Raw genomic sequence first — 20,344 nt, forward strand, 5'->3', positions numbered from 1 at the left:
TGATGCACTCTGTAAATATTGAGAAATGGCATCATCACTAATTAATTTATGTTCATTTATTTCGAAAAAAGAGCATAGTATATCAGTAATAGCGTTAACGTCACAAACGCATTCAGCACGACCAGATGGCGTGAAACAACGCTTTCGCTCGATTCTTGTAGTCACCACATTTCATACGATTCAGTCCTTTTCATGTCACTAGAATGAGGGTAATTACATCGACACTAAAACGCCGGCGGCGTCTTATAACGTAATAATGTAAGCTTCGTCGGGTGCTGCTATAATGTTAGGAGCGAATATAGTTGAAAGTACACGTTTGAGCGCCTGTAAGCATGTGCGCATAGTAACGTAGTACGACGCATAACAGAATTCACGCAAAAGGAGATATGGCTTTGTGATTATTTTGATGTTGTTCCATACCGATTGGCAAGATAGCACACCTAATTTCGTAACTAACTACATAATCCCTAGTAACGTAGTCAGACACATAACGGAATTTACGCAAAATCGGTATTGCTCTGCGATAATTTTTATCATCATGTTTTGATAATGACTTGCTTCCGAGAAATAAATAACATTCATTATAGGTTAGATGATACTTTTCCTTAATATTCCATTGTGTGTAGGGCTAATGCGACATCACTATGTTGGCGACAGGCCCGATTTGAACACACTAATCTTGCGAATTAAACTTATCGTCCGCCACGGACACTCAATGAAGAGCACCCCGGAGCACCCACATAAATGCTCCACAATTCTTGACATATAATATACTGAGCATATAATAAGCTTACAAAACTTATACTTGAGTACTCCGAAATGTACAAGTACTTTACCTTTACACGACGTTTTTGTAAAATGAATACTAATTTTAATGAAAAGTAAAAAAGCGCGAAAAACAAAAAGATTTATGAATGCTATGCAAAGCATAGATCTGTAACTGTCTCCCCGGTAGGCGGTTATATCACTCTATTGACTGGAGATAACTCATCCGTCCATAGTTTTTAAACTTGATCTTATGTCTACCAGTTACGGTTTCTGCAGTCTCCACATTTTACGTCTTATTTTCCCTAGACGCAGACAAGCGATTCTCAAGCATAGAATCATAACTACTTACTGAAAAATCGTTAAGTAGAAGTGGGGTTAGTCTACGAACATAACCACTTACTTACTTTGAAATCTCTACTTGTACTTGTATTCGAGCGGAATTGCGACCGATGCATTAATGACTTTAATACTCTGTATTTTAAATTATCATCGCAAAGTGCACGAATTTCCATGTTGATCAAATATCACAAACTTTGCTTGCTATCAGAGTTAGTGACTAAGCGCATAACAGAATTTACCCAAAAAATCGGTACTCCGAAAATTTTGTAAAGTAGAGCTTTTTGGTGTTGGACTCAAGTTTCAATGAACAAGTGTTCACGTAGGTTCGAGGTCTGAATGAGTCTTTTGAAGTAGATAGAAACGAAAAAATTAAATGAAAAAATTTACGTAGTTTGGATGCGGTATATTTAGGTTTTTAAAAAATTATTCATACCCACGATTCGAAATATTGTTAACTAACTTATGTTTTCGACATAAGATAAGCGTGGAGTGTACAAATTTCGATGTTGCGCAAATACCACAGACTTTGGTTGCTTTCAGAACTGGCAACTAAATGCAAGACAGACTTTACACAAAAGTAACTATTCTGACAATTTTATCAAGTTAATAGTTTAAAAACTTATACTTGAGCACTACGAAATGTACAAGTACTTTACCTTTACACGACGTTTGTTTGTAAAATGAATACTAATTTTATTAAAAAGTAAAAAATAAAAAAGAGCGAAAAATTACATTTTATCGCGGAACGCAACAAGAAAAATCGTACGAATTTGTAAACTACTTATTCATGACATAATAATAATTCTACTTGTATACTTTTTCATATTTTATAACACTTTTAGTAGTACTCAACATTTACAGTTTTACATAAAATTCGGAATATAAACTAATCGAAAAATTCGGTAACCAATTTCGCATAGGCTATGCATACAAATGAGGAAAGTTACATCAACGCGTGTTAACTAATTGTATTATATACAGGGTTGCCATCGACATAGACCCAAAAATAAGGACAGTCGAAAAATTAGATTAGCATGAAAAAGCGTTTTTGAATATACTTTGTATTTATAAGAACCGTGGTATATCACATTCCATACTATTCGCCGGAAACAATCTGCTCCAGCAACTCCTTGTTATTAGAAAGTGCTCACGACAGCTCAGCTCTAGGTTTACCTTTACTCAGGGCCGAAACAGCACTTCGTCACCCCTCCACTCAAAAAATAAACGTTGGACTTGCCCCCCCCCCCACCATAGGGTGATAAACCAAACTTCTTCCCCTCGTTGCGATTAGAGGCGTCAACCAAGATGGAAAAAGACCGTACACCATGTTTAGTCAAAATCATTTTTGAGCGTATGGAGCAAGAACTCCAGTAACAATGCTTGTAGTCCTGGTCCTGGCCGAATAAAACTTATTTGTGATGTTGAAATCGGGGGAATATTGCTTTGAACAATTGCGATGTGCAATCGTTGGTGAGGAATGATTGCTGGCGTTTGACAGTATGGAATGCCCAGGTACCGTCTGCAGCAGCAGCCTTGTCGTCTGTGGTCGTTGGTGCTCACTGCTCATTGACTGGTAGAAAAATTATTCATCGACTGGCTCTAATTAATTATTATGACACACTTCTTGTGTTTGGGGTATCAATGTGAGTTTAAATGGCGGTCTTTCCTATGGCCTCCAAGTTAATGTCACAATTGCAGATATTGCAATGTGCGAAACACTCGCCCTTAAAACTTCGTTAGATACCTTTGAATTATCTCTCATAATCGTCACGAAAAACGTTTTTACGCCTGCTCATTTTAACTAATCAGATTTAGCCTTATTAGTAGCTAAGACTATGTGCGCAAGTGCAATATAATTTAGAACAATTCATCAATGACTATTAGCTTTACTACTTTTTAACCACTGTGTCGACTGCACTGCGCCTTTTTTCACTACGCAATAAATGCTGCCTTCCCCACAGCTTGAGTTTATTCTGCTGTAGACCAAACAGCAGGAACCTGGTACTGCTGTTTACTTATAAAATGACGTCCGCCGTGGTAGCTTGGTACAGACGAAACCACTCACGGCCCGAGCTATCACCACTAGAAGTCAAATCTTATGGTGTGTACGTCACGAGAGTTCCTTTCCTTTATGATGTCATGAAATCTCGACGCAAACATAATTTATGAATATTATGCAACACATATACCAGATTAAATAGTATATTCATATTGAAATGAACCCGAATATTTTCGGCTGACACTCGTCAGGGGTAATCGTCAGCAACTGACGAGTGTCAGCCGAAAATATTCGGGTTCATTTCAATATGAATATACTATTTAATTGTATATTGAAGTTCTGTACCTCCAAGAAGCTCTTCACATATACCAGAGGAAAACGGTCGAAGTTCCGTAGTGGTTGAAAATAAGACAAAATAAGGACGCAAGTCAAAAATAAGGACATTTCTTAGAAATAAGGACAGTTGAGTTTTCTAAGACGTGGCCCTTCAAAATAAGGACAAATCTTAGAAATAAGGACGGTATGGCAACCCTGATTATATAGCTTGTAATTCATGCAAGTTTCGAAACTTCTACACTGAGTCTTTTAAAGCAGATAGAATCGAAAAAACTAATCGAAAATATTTACGAAGTTTGGATGCGGCATATTTAGATTTCTAAAAATTATTCATACCCATGATTCGAAATATTGTTAACTAACTTTTGCTTTCGACATAAGATAAGCGTGTAGTGTACAAATCTCGATGTTGCGCAAGTACCACAAACTCTGCTTGCTTTCAGAGCCGGCTACTAAATGCAAGACAGAATTTACCCAAAAGTCGCTATTCTGAAAATTTTGTCAAGTTGATAGTTTAAAAACTTATACTTCAGTACTACGAAATGTACAAGTACTTTACCTTTGCACGACGTTTTTGTAAAATGAATTCTAATTTTAATGAAAAATAAAAAAGAGGTAAAAATTACATTTTAGCCCGGAACGCAACAAGAAAAATCGTATGAATTTGTTAACTACTTATTCATGACATAATAATAATTCTTCTTGTACACTTTTTCACATTTTATAACACTTTTAGTAGTACTTAACAGTTTCAGTTTCAAATCAAATTCGAATATAAACTAATCGAAAAATTCGCTAACCAATTTCGCGTAGGCTATGCATACAAATGAGGAAAGTTACATCAACGCGTGTTAACTAGTTGTATCGAGGTATCGAATGATTTTTTCCTTACATCAAAACAACTAGAATGTGTAGCTACATTAAAAAACGTTCCTAACCCTTTACACACCAGTGATAAATCGTACAAGCAACAAGTTTCGAGAATCGAGTTATTAAATAACGTGAAAGTATCACACCACAAACTGCGCTAGCCTTCAAAGTTGATAAGTACACAAGTACTTGCACTCCATCAGAATACTAAAGTTAATATGTGACTACTCACCTTGAAACTTGCTATGTAGTTGTAGGACATTGTGATTATGCAGAATACCAAATTTCGTCACACATTTCATGATGGAACAACTTTAAAACTAACGCAGTTCTATACCAACTTTTGCGTAAATCTGTTTTTCGGTAGCGTGCACCTATACATAGTCAGCTTTAATAGCGGAATTACCATGCCAATATGTGACTCCTCAATTTGAAACTTGGTACGTAGTTGCATGACATCGTGATTATGCAGCATACCAAATTTCGTCACTCATTTCATGATGGAACAACTTTAAAACTAACGCGGCTCTTCATCAACTTTTTGCGTACATCTGTTTTGCGGGAACGTATAGCACGTACCTATACATAGTCAACTTTAATAACGGAATTACCATGCTTAACATTGAATCCCAACTCGAAACTTGATACGTAGTTAGTTGTAGGACATTATGGCAATGCACCATGCTAAATTTCATCACACATCTAATGATGGAACACCTTTAAAACTAACGCAGTCGAATACCGACTTTTACGCATATCTGTTTTGCGTAAACATAGCATGTACCTATACATAGTCAATTTTAATAACAGAATTAGCATGCTAAACATTAAATTCTCACCTTGAAGGTCGGTACGTAGTTGTAGGACATAATAACAATGCACCGTACCAAATTTCGTCACACATCTCAGGATGTAACACCTTTAAAACTAACGCAGTTCTCTACAGACTTTTGCGTAAATCTGTTTTTCGGTAGCGTAGCACGTACCTATACATAGTAAGCTTTAATAACGGAATTAGCATGCTAATAATCACATCCCCACCCTGAAACTTGATACGCAGTTGTAGGACATTATGAAAATACACCATACCAAATTTCGTCAGACATTTCATGATGTAACACCTTTAAAACCAGCGCAGTTCTATACCGACTTTTGGCTAAATCTGTTTTTCCGTAGCGCAGCACGTACCTATACATAGTCAACTTTAATAACGGAATTACCATGTTAATAATCGACTCCCCACCTTGAAACTCGGTACACAGTTGTAAGACATTATGACAATGCACCATGTCAAATTTTGTTACGCATTTCATGATTGAACAACTTTAAAACTAACGCAGTTCTATACCGGCATTTGCGTAAATATGCTTTGCGGGAGCGTAGCACGTACCTATGCATAGTCAACTTTAATAACGGAATTACCATTCTAAACATTGAATGCGCAACTTGAAAATTGGTTCACAGGTGTAGGACATTATGACAATGTAACATATCAAATTTCATCACACATTTCATGATGGAACACCTTTAAAACTAACTCAGTTCTATACCGACTTCGCGTGAATCGGTTTTGCGGGAGCGTAGCACATATCTATGCGTAGTCAACTTTAATGACGGAATTACAGATGTAATTAAGTTTCAACACTTTTACAACGATTCGTCTTGCTTCCTATAACATCCCACTCGAAGCCCTCGTTATTAGGCTGTGCTTTCAGCCTGAGCTATGTCTTGAAGCCTACGGTACTCCGCAAATTGTTTCGATGTATTCTGCCCGTTTTAATTTAAGATAAGGAAGCCCATTTCACTCAATGTATCGATGCCTACGGTACTCTACAAAATTTTCTGATTAATTCTCCCTATGTTAATTTATCATAAGAAAGATGATTTGACTCCTAAAGTACGGATACTTGTTCGCTTGAGCTAAGCCGCAGCGCTTGGAGTGGAATTTTACGAGGTATGTGGACTCATTTCGAAGGGCTCTATGCCATAGGAGCATACTTTACGCTCCAATTCGATTCCCACACATTCCATATAATTACTAACAGAATCATTGAGTACCGGCCTTGAAAAATTGCGTAGTACCTGATGGCATGTATACAATTTCATGACACCCGACAGTACGACGGAGACTATCAAAATGTCGAAAGAAGTCCTCTATTCTTTTCTGAAATAATCAAGGTTTCATCAGGACTTCCCTTCATATAAACTTCAGCAGGATCACTAATAACCTCTCAAGTTTACTCAATTTACTCTAATTTGATACTCGAGTACTAAAACCGTATTTTCCGCAAGTATGATAGTGGCTATCGCACGATACTCAACAATTCGTAATTTTGCTGGAATACAAGTACAATTAGGGATTTAAAAGTAACTAATATAGGTGGTTATGTTTGTAGATTATTTACACTTCTACTGATCGGTTTTTCAGGAGAAACTACCTACTTTTAGGACTTTATATTTTAAAGTAGTTTGAGGTTACGTTTGTATCACCTTGACAAGTGCTATTATCAAAAACTGCTTTTACTAAACTCTTGCACTTCCACTAAACTTCTACACTGAATCTTGTAAAGTAGATAGAAAAGGAACACTATTAACATAAGGTAAGCGAGAAGCACGCAAATTTCGATTGCATACAAATACCACAAATTGCGATAACTTTCAGAGTTGTTAAGTATAGACGTACTCGTACTTCTTGAGAATACCCAAGTAGGTTTTTGGCCTACATGCACCAAATACTCTTAAGTCCTTATGATATTGGAGTACATCAACTTCATGATAGCTACAGTATTAAACAGAAATAGACCTAGAGTACTAACGTTTTACTTACTCGGAAATGACTACTTCTACCTTGTTTTAAAGGATTCCTCGCTCGGAGCGAAATTTTATGTGGTTTGGATAATATCCAAGATGTAGGCTCACTTTGAAGGGTACTTCGTAAAACTCAAATATTGCGCAGTGAGAGTTCGCAAATTCTCGAAGTATTTTTGTTATATTTATTGCGATAAGTCATTCTGCAGCGCAAAAATGCGTCGTAGGATATACATGAAATTAGCACCACTCATCATGGCCACTGAAAACAGTACATTTCATCATTTAGTAGCAGTAAATTTCTAGTAAAGTACAAGAAGTGATGATTTCCGAGTGAGTAAAAAAGTAAGTATTGAAGGTGTAGTTTACTTGAAAACCGAAAACTCTGAAATAGAAGTAGATGCAGTGTAAACAGTTAATCACTGGATTAAGTATAGTGCAAGCAGATAAAACTTATACTTGAGTACTACAAAATGCTCGAGTACTTCGCTATCGACTCCCTCCACGTAAAAAGTGACTACGGTTTAAGACTAGTTTTACCGATACTCGACAGTTTCAGTTTTAGATAAAATTCGGAAAAACAGGTAATTTCATAAACATATGCTAATTAAATGAATTTACTCGAATGTACTATGCCGCGCTGATAAGAGTAATTATAATATACTTATCATGTTACAGTGATTTTTCTAGCGGAGAAAATCTTTAAAATGTAGTAAGCAGGCCAATATGAAGATATTCGTTGAGCTGAATAAACATAAAAAATACTCTAGAATACTTTATCAGTACTTGACAATTTCAGTTTTAGATAAAAATTTTCCCTTTTACCTATAATTAGAACTCCTCGCTATTTAAACATGTTTAGAATATATTATTTGCGGTGATGCGAACCCGTAAAGTACTCAAGTAGCTTTTCGTAGGATATAGATGAAACTGACACCACTCACCAAGACCACTGGTCCACTGAAAAAAGTACATTTCAACATTTTAGTAGCAGTAAAGTCCTACTCAAGTACAAGAAGTGATGATTTCCGAGTGAGTTAAAAAGTAAGTATTGAAGGTATAGTTTGCTCGAAAACCGAAAAACTCTGAAATAGAAGTAGATGCAGTGTAAATAGGTAATCACTTCATTAAGTATAGCGCAAGCAGGCCAAACCTATACTTGAGTAATCCAAAATGTACAAGTACTTCGCTATGTACTCCCTCCACGTAAAACGTGACTAGGTTTTAGATAAAATTTGGTAAGACTCTAAATTTTAAAGTAGTTTGAGCTTACGTTTGCATCACCTTGACAAGTAACATTATCAAACATGAAAATGATATTATCACCTAATACAGAAGTTAACATACGTCTATGTGCTTCGGAATTCACGAGAAATTGCTTACTAAGAGAAGTATATTCTTGCATACACAATAGTGGAGAGAATCTTTAAAATGTAGTAAGCAGGCCGATGGGTATTCGTTGAGTTGTATAAGCTTAAAAAAAACATTCCCGCGCGCTCCTAAACCTAACTCTTCCTAACCCTACCACCTAATACTAAGACGCGCGCGAAGACACTTTCAAAAATAGTCAAAAAAGAGGACAAATCTTAATGAAAGAGGACGTATATGGTAACTCTATTAGTATCCGTCGGTGTTGTTCCAATGCCGGGCAATCAATCAGAAAATGGCTTACGTCTTCGTTGACTCCACAGTGGGCACTAAAGGGCGTCGCAGAAACCCCTATTCTGTGGAGGTGTCCATTCAATCCGCACTGTGCATTTAATTCTTCGCGATACCTGTCTTGGGATTGTCGTTTCGACGTTAGGCCGGAATACTGTCGATACGTGGTTTCCTGGTCCGGGCTTTGGTATTGTTCATCTCAGATCGACGTGCAATCGCGATTTTTGCGTCTGATAGCGGTGGATCGTTGCTCGTGGCTTCTTATGCGATGTTTGTGTCTTGTCTTGCAAGTCGATCAACAATTTCGTTACCTCTGAGTGCATGACGCCCGAATGTCAGGGTATTCACGCAATTGTAGTCGACATGCATCTGTTCTTCAGACGGTGGCTTGTTTCCGCAATTTCATTAATAAAGTGTCGAGCTGAATGAAAATTTTCCATGGCTTGCAGAGCACTAAGGCAGTCTGTTAAAACGATGGAATGGTAAATGTTGTTTTGGTCTATCCATCAAGTGCGAGTGAAGTCAAGCAATTTTAGTGCTGCGACTCGATTCTTGCAATAAATGAAAAGCAAGTTCAATCATGTAAGCACGATGCTATAGATATCGCATATCACGTAGATCCAATATACAATATTGAAACGATAGCTCAATTAACTAATGTTCGCACATCACACTAGATCAGTGGTTCTCAACCTTTTTGTCTTCGCGGACCCCTTTTGGAATGTAACGGACCCCCGCGGACCCCTAGAATTTTCACTTCAAATTTAGCTCTATTATCGTGTAATCGCTCGTCATCTGTCATGTGCAAATGATAACTGTAGGCTGGTAATAAACAGCAACAAAATGACTTTTCTTGGGAATAATACCATGCTATTTATGTAGAAAGTGGGTTGGGTTGACTATTATTATTTCATAGCGAATTCTGCAACTGCATTTCTTGAAATACGCGGTCGTGTCTTGAAAATCCGCGCCTTCGATTTTATTTGAACTAGTGCCGAGAAGCCATTTTCACAAATATAGGTGGTGGCGAATGTAATGATAACGTATAACGCTTCCGTTCCGACGACACATTTGGGTATGATCGCAACAAAATTGACAAACATTGTTTTTAAATGAACATATAGCGTCAAGCCTGGTCAATGGTCATTTCTATCTAGCCGCTCATCTTGAAGTTATTATGTAAAAAAGGCTATGTATATCACAAGAGAAAAGAGATTTTTGTAAACATCTCGAAGTCACCGTGATTGACCTTCCTAATCCAACTTATTATAATTTCTACAATCCACAACAAAACATCTTTAAACAGCAACATATTTGTATCAGTAGGCTATTGGCTATTTAGCAATTTAAATGAGTCTGCACAGCAAGATGTTTCACCTCAGACGGCCATTCTGTTAATGTGAGTTCTGGAGTTTTACTATAGTAATGAAGCAAAACTGTTACGTTATCAACTATGTTGTAAATTTAGACGCTTCGCGGACCCCCTGAAAATGCTTCGCGGACCCCCGGTTGAGAACCACTGACGTAAGTAATTGCATATCCTGAGTTTATAGTTACCAGCCAAAATAGAGAATAGAGAAACGAATTGATAAGATGCAATACATTACATTACCCATTTATACATATTGATATGATACAATTCGAGTCTGCGCCAATGGTTGAGGAGTATAAACTATATTCGAATTCAGATTCAGTAAAACACGAGGTTTGGTCAAGGTAAGAACAGAGAACAGAAATGGATATTTTGACATTAAATAACTTGACTATACTAGTTTACGACAAAGTTAGCTGTAACCGTCGATCACTTCGGTTGTGATCAATTTATTTTGAGAGAACAATGAGCACGCCTTGTAGAGTCGCTACAATATTATATAGCAGCGGAGGTAGCATACAGGTTATGTAAGTGTAACGTAGGCCTACTTTAGGTATCAATAATACTTTGCTGCTGATAACTTCTCACTTACTTCGCCCATCACCGTATGAGAACATCCAAGCAAAGCTAACATTCGCTACTTTTCTCATTCCGATTGGAACTCATTTAGCCCATACATAGAACCTGCTATACTGCAATATGAATTTTGAAGAAGTGTTGGATGTTGTGGGATCATTTGGAAGATTTCAGAAAGGAGTGGTTGCTATGGTGTTACTGGCCGTAATACCGAATGCCTGGATGGATATGATGTTCGCATTTACACAGTATGAATCTGAATTTCACTGCGAGCTACCGCCATGGATTAACATCTCAGAGGTGTGACTGCGACATACATGATATTGTATAAGTCTACTGGAAAATAATCAGTAGTAATATATTTTTGAGACTATAAATGTTTGTAGAAATCATCATTGCTATTATATCATACTTATTTCGGCACGGTATGAAATGGAAACAGGTTAGAACCTGAAGGATTTCTGGCTCACTCTGTTTACATCAGGGGTCACGAACACGCCACCTGCCAGGTGCGTTTTGCAGCCTGCGACCAGATTTCAGATTTCGGAAAATGTATGTGATTGTTGTATTTCTAAATCCTTGAAATGTTATATTTTAAAATCTTCATGTATATCACAATGATTTCTTCCTCCGCGCTCAATATCACAATTTTCGTTATAAAATGGATTTGGCATTACGACGGGCCGACGACACTGAACCACCTCGCTCTGACATTAGCAATTAGCAAGTCGCAGCTGATGACTGACACAGCATCTCCAAGCGGTCTTGAAACTAGTAAACCAACTACTATCAGGGTTCAGTCGCAGCATAGCACGGCCAGATATCGGGTGCGCGGGCTCAACTGCAGAATATAGCCTAGGCCTACATTGTGCATCATATGATATAATCAAACGACATATTTGATGGAGTTGTGTTAAGTTAAAGCAATGATTCCTTTTAGCAACGTGTACCACTCATGTTAGACAACCACACGGTACATTGACTTAACGTTTTTTCATCTTTGCTAAGAGCTATATTCGGATGCAGAATATTAGGTGTCGACATTACAATCTTGCGGCCCGGAGTCTATCAACTTCGGAAAGGGGCCCGCTATCCACTTCGTGTTGGCGACCGCTGGTTTAGATCAATCGTCAGCAAAGGAGAAAATTCAGTCAGTTCCTTTCATGAGATGTTGCTGCTTCAGAAGTCCCAGTCTTCTCTCTACTGAACTCTTTATGATTTGTTCTGTGCATCAATAAAGTGTTCGGGAATTGAATGCATTCGGAAAAACCGTAATTGATACGTTTAACCCTCACAACTCGCCAAGAGTACTGTCGAGAGAAAACTGAGAAAAGTTACCAAGTAACCATATCTTGAGAAAACAACGCTCTCTCCGCCGAAGATGTATGGTTATTGGTTATATCCACCTTATGACTTGGCTCCCATCTCTTCTCGCCTTTAGAAATAATTAGCTTTCGCGGTAAACCGTTTTTATGACAAGGTCAAAACCAACGCTGTGTTCACCACTACGCAATTACGTCCTGCAATGCCACAATATTCTTCCGGCTTCGCAACAAAGTAATAAAATCCATCAATTGAAGTACCACTGTGATTGATAGGCAGGTCGTAAGAACAACCCGGCGCATGCATGAATGCGTCAAACAATATTTCCATGAGTTGTTTGATCGCACACATTACATCCACGGGAAAATGTATCCATGGCGGATCTATAAATACCGGAATACCATCAGGCTATCGCTATGAACTAGACAAGCAACTTGTTGAGAATTTCACTCGTGCTAAAAACGATGTGGTGACGACAGATTCTCCATATTCGGGAGGGGCCGCGCACTAATCCATTGGTCGACATTTGAATCCACCAACTCATGCGCTATATGCGGTCACTATAGCTATACTAACAGTGTGCGTGCATCTTATATGCTGTTTTGTTTCTATGATGTCATGGTTGGTTGTATGCAATGCAGTTGCATTCAAGATATTAAAAAATCTTCAGTTACTGACGATTGCCTCTGAAGAGTGCTTGGTCGAAAAGCGTAGGATTTTGATATTTTCTATTTGTTATAATACAGTAACTCCGCACCGTACTTCACGGCAAAATCCAATCGTACCTCACCTAATATCGTTCCGTACCAATTTCTTGCCATGGACATTTCAGCGATCAGCCATTATATAGTATATATAGTTGAAACCATTCAATTTTCAAATATTTTTAAATTTCTGCGTTTCAATACGCACAGTTCATTCATATCGAATTGGCGACTATACAGCGAGCTCCAATTTATCTGATGTTGCGTCACGACATTCCGTGGCTTTTAATTCTTATTAAAGAGTAATATTTATGAATCGAACAACGTCGCGGTGGACTGGGTTTGGGAACACGATGATCTGGCTAGAAATAAGCAGCTGTTCAGCAGCCGTTTAAATAACCACGTTGATTTCACGACTTTACACGTCATTTTATATGGATTAAAGATTTCGTACTTTCTCAGAACTCCGCTACTTATGAAGAACTACTGAATCGTTCGATTCCATGGGAAGTTAATTCGTATGGCGTTCCGACAAGAAGTCGATGTAAAATGTACAAAATTGATAACAGCAGCAGCATCGAAAATATTTCCAAGCAACAGTACAATCGCTCGTATCAAATAGAGTGCCAATATGGATTTAACTTCAGAGATTTTAACTCCGCTACTGCAGAGGTAATCGGATTTTATCTCTGCATTCTGAACGTATATATAGAATGCCAACGAAGTCGCTTAGCATATATCTCTAACTACGGATATGTGAAAATGTCAATTTGTGCCGATTGAGCGGGGCCATACATGGATCTGACAGTGTGATTGTAGGGTGGCGAGTTGACGGTTTACTACTATACGTGGTTGCGCAATAATTTCAGAATTCGTGTACATTACTTGGAGCACTGTTAATTTTGAGAGCATCCATGAATCATATAGGTATTCAAAATATAGTATGAAACATATGAAAAGGCTCTAGCCGTTACAAACGCAGAGGAAAGTTCCCTTTATATGTAATACACACGTTCCCAAAGGACTATTGTTCAATCGCGGAGCATGAATGTATATTACTCATTTCAAAACTTTACGCTACTTCTCTAATCACCTATCAGTTTTGCACAAAAACACGAAAGCAAAAGAGACTATTGTCTTCTCCGATTTAGGCGCCGTATACCGTGACTTCGTATTCTATCGCTACCGGTACGTCATAATAAGTCTATACGGCGTAGCATCACTGACGAAAATTTCTCGCTCCCTCCAAATCTCTCTCGTAGCACTGAGACACTGTTGTCAAATTGTCAATCCAGAGAGAATATTCAATTTTTTCCAGCGGAACAAATATTAATTTCACAGATATATCTGGGTGAATTGCACTGTAATAGTATTTACGGCATCGCCAACTTTTGTATTATATGGATAATAATTCTCTTTTTTGTTATAAGTTTAGTATGGTGTGTGGGAATTCCTGGAAGTCAGCCTTGCCGGTGACCGCTGCTATGATTGGCATGGGCGTAGGATCGTTTTCTGGCTATTTTTCTGACAGGTATTACCACAACTACTTCTCTTACCGATTACATTTGCTTGGTATGGTTTCCGCGCCATTCGTTAATTTGTGAGATAAACAACTTTGTGGAATTGAGCGATATTAAAATAGAAAAGATATCATGGGGTATTGTTGTTGTTTATTCAACAAAAAGGCTTTGTGCTTGTCTGTCTCCTGTTAGCCTTTCGCACCACGGTCAATGGGAGCGCACATTACATAAGACGGAGATAGGTCATATGAAATAACTATCAAAACTCACTGTTGGACATAAATACTCAAGAATCAAATCACGGCGACGCGATAACACTATTCATGAAGTAATGATCAAAGTTGAGAATTGAGTATAAAAATTCAACTCACAAATGGCAACACGATAATACAAATTAAACATTGCGTGCATGCCAACGAAATATGTACCACTCTAAACAACGACTGAGTGACTCTTTAATCGAAATAGGAATACTTTAAAAATATATTCTGCGATTTTTTACATCGCAAAAAAACCGAAATTTTGTCAAAATCGTAGCGTTAGGTCAAACAATTGTCAAAATTGTTTACAGAGTCAAAAATTTTTGCAACCTGTATTCTGTTTGTATCGTAGATGTTTGCACTGTTGGTGTACTTATCATTTGACATTTTACATCTGGTAGCCTATTTTATAGGCCTACGGTGATAGACGGTCCATTGTCAAAACGTTTTTTCAGGCCAAACTACTTCGTAAGTACAGACAGTTCCAACCAGAAATGAAGATAAGTAGTACAATTTTAACATTATGTGCAAAAACACCCAATTTGCATCCGTGAGGTCAAAATCTTCCGTTTTTTAGGTAAAAAAAATCGCCCTTGTTATCAGTTATCTATACGTCAGACTGTACCCGCAATACTTAGAAATTTTCGTTCGCTCACCCTATGATTGTTCGGTGTATTTACAGATTCGGGAGAAGATTGATATTCATGGTGTTCAAGTTTGCTCAGTTCATGTTCGCTGGCTTATTATCGATGTCGTGGAATTATACTTCTTACGTGGTACTATCATTCATGGTCGGCGTGTCTACTATGATCAACTACACCACAGGATTTATTTTGGGTTAGTTTTATTTTCGTAACATCGATTCATCTGCACAAATTGATATAGTGGGGCTTCATGTCCTGGTATCAATTTTACAGCGACCGAACTGCTCGGCGTAAAACGAAGACTTCAAATCGGGATGGCTGTGTGCTTTTTTTATTCTATTGGATTCTCGACATCGCCGTTGGTAGGATACCTTCTTCCCAAGTGGAGATGGTATCTTCGAGCGAACTGCTTCGTCGGACTGCTGTATCTTCCTTTGTTTTGGTTTGTTGTTAAACTCTATGTTATTACATTTATCTTTGTCACCAACCATAATCTCCCGCAGGACTGTGACTATTCGTTTACGATGGCTACAATCGGGTTACTTTCATGTGCATATTTTCTTTTATCATGCATTGTCCTATCGGAGGCCTGTTACAGAAGTAATATTTCCAAAGGTTTTTTCCGGAATCGTTACGGTGGTGCCTGGTCAGCGGAAAAAAGGAAGAGTCGATCGCCTTGATGGAGAGAATGGCAAAAGAAAACCGGAAACAGATTCGCGCGGAATCGATATACGAAAGCTTCCACAGATTTGACGTGAGTCTACTCGCTTCAAAGTTGCAGCTCTTCATGTTCTGTGCATCAATCCTCGATCCCTATTGGTTAAGAACTAGATACGTACCTACGGGGCGGCGTGTTGATTTTAGACCAGCGAGCGTAAAGAGAAAGCCTGCTTCGCTGGAAGTCGAATCAAAAGAGAAGACAAGTCGTATTTTCTTCAATGCTGCAACCCCACGATGAGAATGCGATATGTCACTCTGTGTATTTCGTGGTGAGCTTATATTTAATACGATCTGCGTTATGGTGACAACCAAGTGGAAAGGAATTTCGATGATATTCATTTTCCGTTATACTAGCAGAATAGAAACTCAATTAAGACTTTAGCTATTCAGACCAATATATATGAACTTATACCTATATATTGTGGCCTATAAGCTCCGGCACAGCCAAGAGTGACTCGAGACGCCTTCGCCCCTCCAAATTTTTGACGTGTTCATTGTGACGCTATCTGTACTAACGGCATGACAACGGATGCGTCACGTCGCGTCATTGTTGGATAATTAATTATAATCGTTCGCTTTCTCTAATTTTCTACCGCTTATGCCTATTTCGTATTCGTATTATGGCCAGCTTAAAAAATCTCGTCAATGTTTCTGACGCATGTGCGTTCATTATATCAATGTTTAAATCGTTTGTGTATTGTCTTCATGTCTTCAGTTACTATATGGTACTTAACTACTTATATAATCAAAAAAAAAGCTTGCGTCGAGGCGGCCCGCAAAGGAATTCAGATGTTGAATGCGGCCCGCGAGATGAAAATTTTGCCCACCCCTGCCTAGACAATAGGGATATAGTTTCATCAATTTCCAATTGAACATACACATTTACACTGTGCAAAATGCCTCAGTCGCCAAAAAGCAACCCCCATCAATGTCTACAATACACAGGCCTTCAAACAGTCGGTGCAATATTGTTTTTTATATGTTTGCCTGTTGGATATTTCTTCCTATCATATTGAATATTAAAGCCACTCGTGATTTCTAACCATTGGTTAGCGAGTAAAGGGCTATGATTCAAACGTATCAGCAACAATTTTGAATTGTTCTCATAAGTGGTATTGTGATCTGTGTGAAACTGTGAATGCAGGTAATTATGCATGCATATCGTATCGCTATTCGCAGTAGATATTGCAGAAGCAGTCGGTCGGTTTTGTATTGGGTGAATTGACTTTCCAACACCGTTGTCAATTCGGTTTTACTACTGCTGTTTGATGAGACAAAGTAGATGCTGCACGTTTGGCGACTTTCGTTTGATATGATAGACTACACTATACAGCGTTTTACATCGTTAATTCGATTATACAAATATGAATTCCTGGTGACGCCAAAACTGCCAAAAATAAGCTATGCCAAAATAACACGGCCTGCCATAATATGCGAAATACTAACGTGAAATAGACATAGTAGTGCGGAGCATGGACCTGAGCCGGATTGGATATCCGGCCGGATTTTTTTCAATTTTTGCCTGACCGGATCGGAGCCGGATTAGTACTTTTTGATACGGCCAGAATCGTAATGGATAAGCATAACGTTTGTAACTAAATAACTACCAACCAACCACACGCTACTAATCGCCAAGCCAGTGCGCGAAATTAAACGAGCCATATTTATAAATTCACGGAACCACCGTATCGTGTCGGGCCGGATTTCCGGCCGGACTTTTTCATTTTTGGTCGGAGCTGGATCAGTACTTTTTCCTGATAAGGCCGGAGCCGGAACAGGGAATTTGTCGATCCGCTCCGCACTAAGACATAGGCGTGGTCAATAGGCCTGCAGTGGCTATCCACAATCCATTTGTGAAAATTAGGGACAAAAGTTAATTGTGTCGATTCTTAAGAAAGGATGGAAATTTGAATATGGGAGCAGTGATCAGCTCATAGATATATGCTGATTCTGTGCTTGGTTAACTTCAGAAAGCACAATGCTGGCAGCTTCATAACCAGCATATCACCTTTAAATGCGTTTCAGTAAAAGGCTTACCGGGTTAAACATGCCTTTTTGCGAACATGTGTGGGACGACATACACGACATAATTTACTGTTGTCTGAAATATTTGATTAATTCGGTTGATTTATTTTGCACCTCATAATTTGATAAATTGTGCCTGTCATTCGGATGGTCGGAATCAAATTGTGCTTCAAATTGCAGCAACAAAGCATCGCTCTTTGTATTGATTTGGATTTTTCTTTATGAATGTGTTGATACCGCGGTTATGAATGATTTGGACTAATCTACAACACACTCATGAACACTGAAAGTTGGACTTCTAATCTCAAATCACACTTGTGTTCCGAACTAAGTCATTTCCGATTTGATTTTCTTGGATATTTATCAATATTTTTAATATGTTTCTCGATGCCTTCGCAGGCCGCACATAATGTTGTCACGTGCCGCATGCAGCCCGCGGGCCGTAGTTTGCCCACCCCTGGTCTAGGGTAACATATTTTGGAATTGCAGAAGTTACTTAACAGAAATTAAAAACAACTGATTTTGAGATATTTACTGGAAATCTTGTTGTGTTGACTAAAAAAAAGGTCATCACTTTGACTCGACTCCCTAATTACCCACATTTTAACGATACGGTATCGGCTAAAAACATTTGGGCGGAGGCGGACATTTCTTCAAAAAGAAGGACAAATCCTACTAAAGGATGACGTATGGTAGCCCTGTTGTTGTCCAACGAGATTGCACGTGATTGCTCGATATGCTGACTTTTCATTACCAAGTTGAAAGTAAATGGAATTATATACGCGTCGACTTAAATGCGGCAGGGGTTGCGCGTGTCGGCTTCATGATGTAACGAAAATGCACGAGAGGTGACAGTAGGAGAATTCCTTGGCATTGAGCTACATCCCTCTAATTGCTGGATATCATTTGCTATCCGGGTTGATCAATCAACAGTATATCGTAAATCCAAATGTCAGTACTCGACTATTTTGCCTTGACGGCAAGATTCTCATTTTCATTACATAGATCCCTTGTGACGGTAGACCACGGCCTTCCGACATGTTCACGGGCCTCAATTTAGGAATTTTGCGTTACACACTTGTTTTGTCGCTTCATGCAGACTCATTTCAATACTTGTTGACATTTCTATCTAAAACAGTGGTTCCCAACCTTTTTCGACCCATCGCCCCCTTTTCAAGCTCAACACCGATCATTGCCCCCAAATTTTGTGTACCGAAAAATGGGCATACAAACTGTAATCGCCGGCGGGTCGACTAAAAAAAAAGGTCAACTTTTCGGCTCGATGTCGAATCTGACACTTTTGAAACTAAATTTCCGTGGGTTGACTAAATAAAAGGTCAGCCGTTTTGACGCGTCATCTCCCCCTATCGCCCCTTCGCTATTTTCGCCCCCTTTGTCCATTTTCGCACCCCTGTCGCCGCATTCGTCATTTTCGCCCCCCTAGACCGCCCACGTTGGGAAGCACTGATCTAAAACGTTCATAAAAATCTATATTTTGGTACATGCCAAAAATACGAAAATACTTTATTTTTGGCATTTTACAATTTTTATTTTGTCAGCTGTGGCATTTGGTTCCCGAAATTCCAAAAATAACACGACCCGCCTATTGGTATTCGTATAAGAGTATTAGTAACGTCACAGTCATGCCGTTTGTCCCTCATATCACACATTATCACTGCTGATTATGTTTATCTAATATATACTGTATTTCATCTCAGGGTGGCTACGACCACACTTTATTTCGCAATATCTCTCTATCCAACCTATTTGAGTGGGGATCGGATAGTCAACATATTTCTCATCGGGTTGGCGGAGGTTCCGTCTGTCGCGATCGCGTATTTCTTGCCTCGGGCGTTCGGCCGCGTCCGATCAACTGCTGTCTTATATTTGCTTGCAGGCCTGTCGTGTGCGGTTTCCCCATATTTGCGGAAAGGTACGGCGATACAGGTATCTTGAGATTCCTTCGCGAATGTGTACAGTATATTTTGCAGTGAGCGCTTTATCTGTAACGATCCTGATTCTGGTTGCCAAAACGACTATCACGGCATCGTTCGACTTGATATATCTGATAACCACCGAAATCTCTCCGACGCTGATTCGAAGCACGTCGCTCGGAGTGGCATCGGTGTGCGGGCGCGTAGGCAGTATTTTGATGCCGTTTTTCATGCTAGCCGGTATGTAATATTTACGAAAACATACACTACAGTGATGGATTGCTGTGTGAATCGATTTCATACGTCTGTTCTTCGAACTTTATGTCACTCAGTAATAATTTTTTTACATATACGTCATTGATGCTTGAGGTTGCATTTAAAACAAATATTGTCTTTAAATACTTTGTTTAAAACATGTTTTAATCAGTCTTATAAGACATTGCCATTTTAAAAAGAACAAGTTTTTTTCTTCATAAGTTTTTTAGTT

At 38.6% G+C, this 20,344-nt stretch overlaps 1 protein-coding gene across 2 annotated transcripts in view; it reads left to right on the plus strand.

Annotated features, from left to right (window-relative positions):
* LOC145450562 (organic cation/carnitine transporter 2-like) overlaps positions 1-20,344 on the plus strand; it is a 43,480-nt gene that overhangs the window by 21,935 nt on the left and 1,201 nt on the right. The window contains exons 1-9 of one of the 2 annotated variants that reach the window (XM_080329079.1): positions 8,411-11,027; positions 13,217-13,426; positions 14,185-14,285; positions 15,217-15,371; positions 15,452-15,620; positions 15,794-15,932; positions 16,043-16,167; positions 19,642-19,856; positions 19,915-20,097. In XM_080329079.1, coding sequence (XP_080185205.1) covers positions 10,851-11,027; positions 13,217-13,426; positions 14,185-14,285; positions 15,217-15,371; positions 15,452-15,620; positions 15,794-15,932; positions 16,043-16,167; positions 19,642-19,856; positions 19,915-20,097 — 1,474 coding nt within the window. In that variant the 5' untranslated portion in view covers positions 8,411-10,850. Of the gene's footprint in view, positions 1-8,410; positions 11,028-13,216; positions 13,427-14,184; positions 14,286-15,216; positions 15,372-15,451; positions 15,621-15,793; positions 15,933-16,042; positions 16,168-19,641; positions 19,857-19,914; positions 20,098-20,344 lie in introns of those variants that run through there. The other variant, XM_080329080.1, reaches the window with a different exon arrangement.

The sequence above is a fragment of the Botryllus schlosseri genome, chromosome 11, assembly GCF_051294905.1.
Source record: "Botryllus schlosseri isolate E-star chromosome 11, Bs_hap1, whole genome shotgun sequence".
Lineage (NCBI taxonomy): Eukaryota > Metazoa > Chordata > Ascidiacea > Stolidobranchia > Styelidae > Botryllus > Botryllus schlosseri.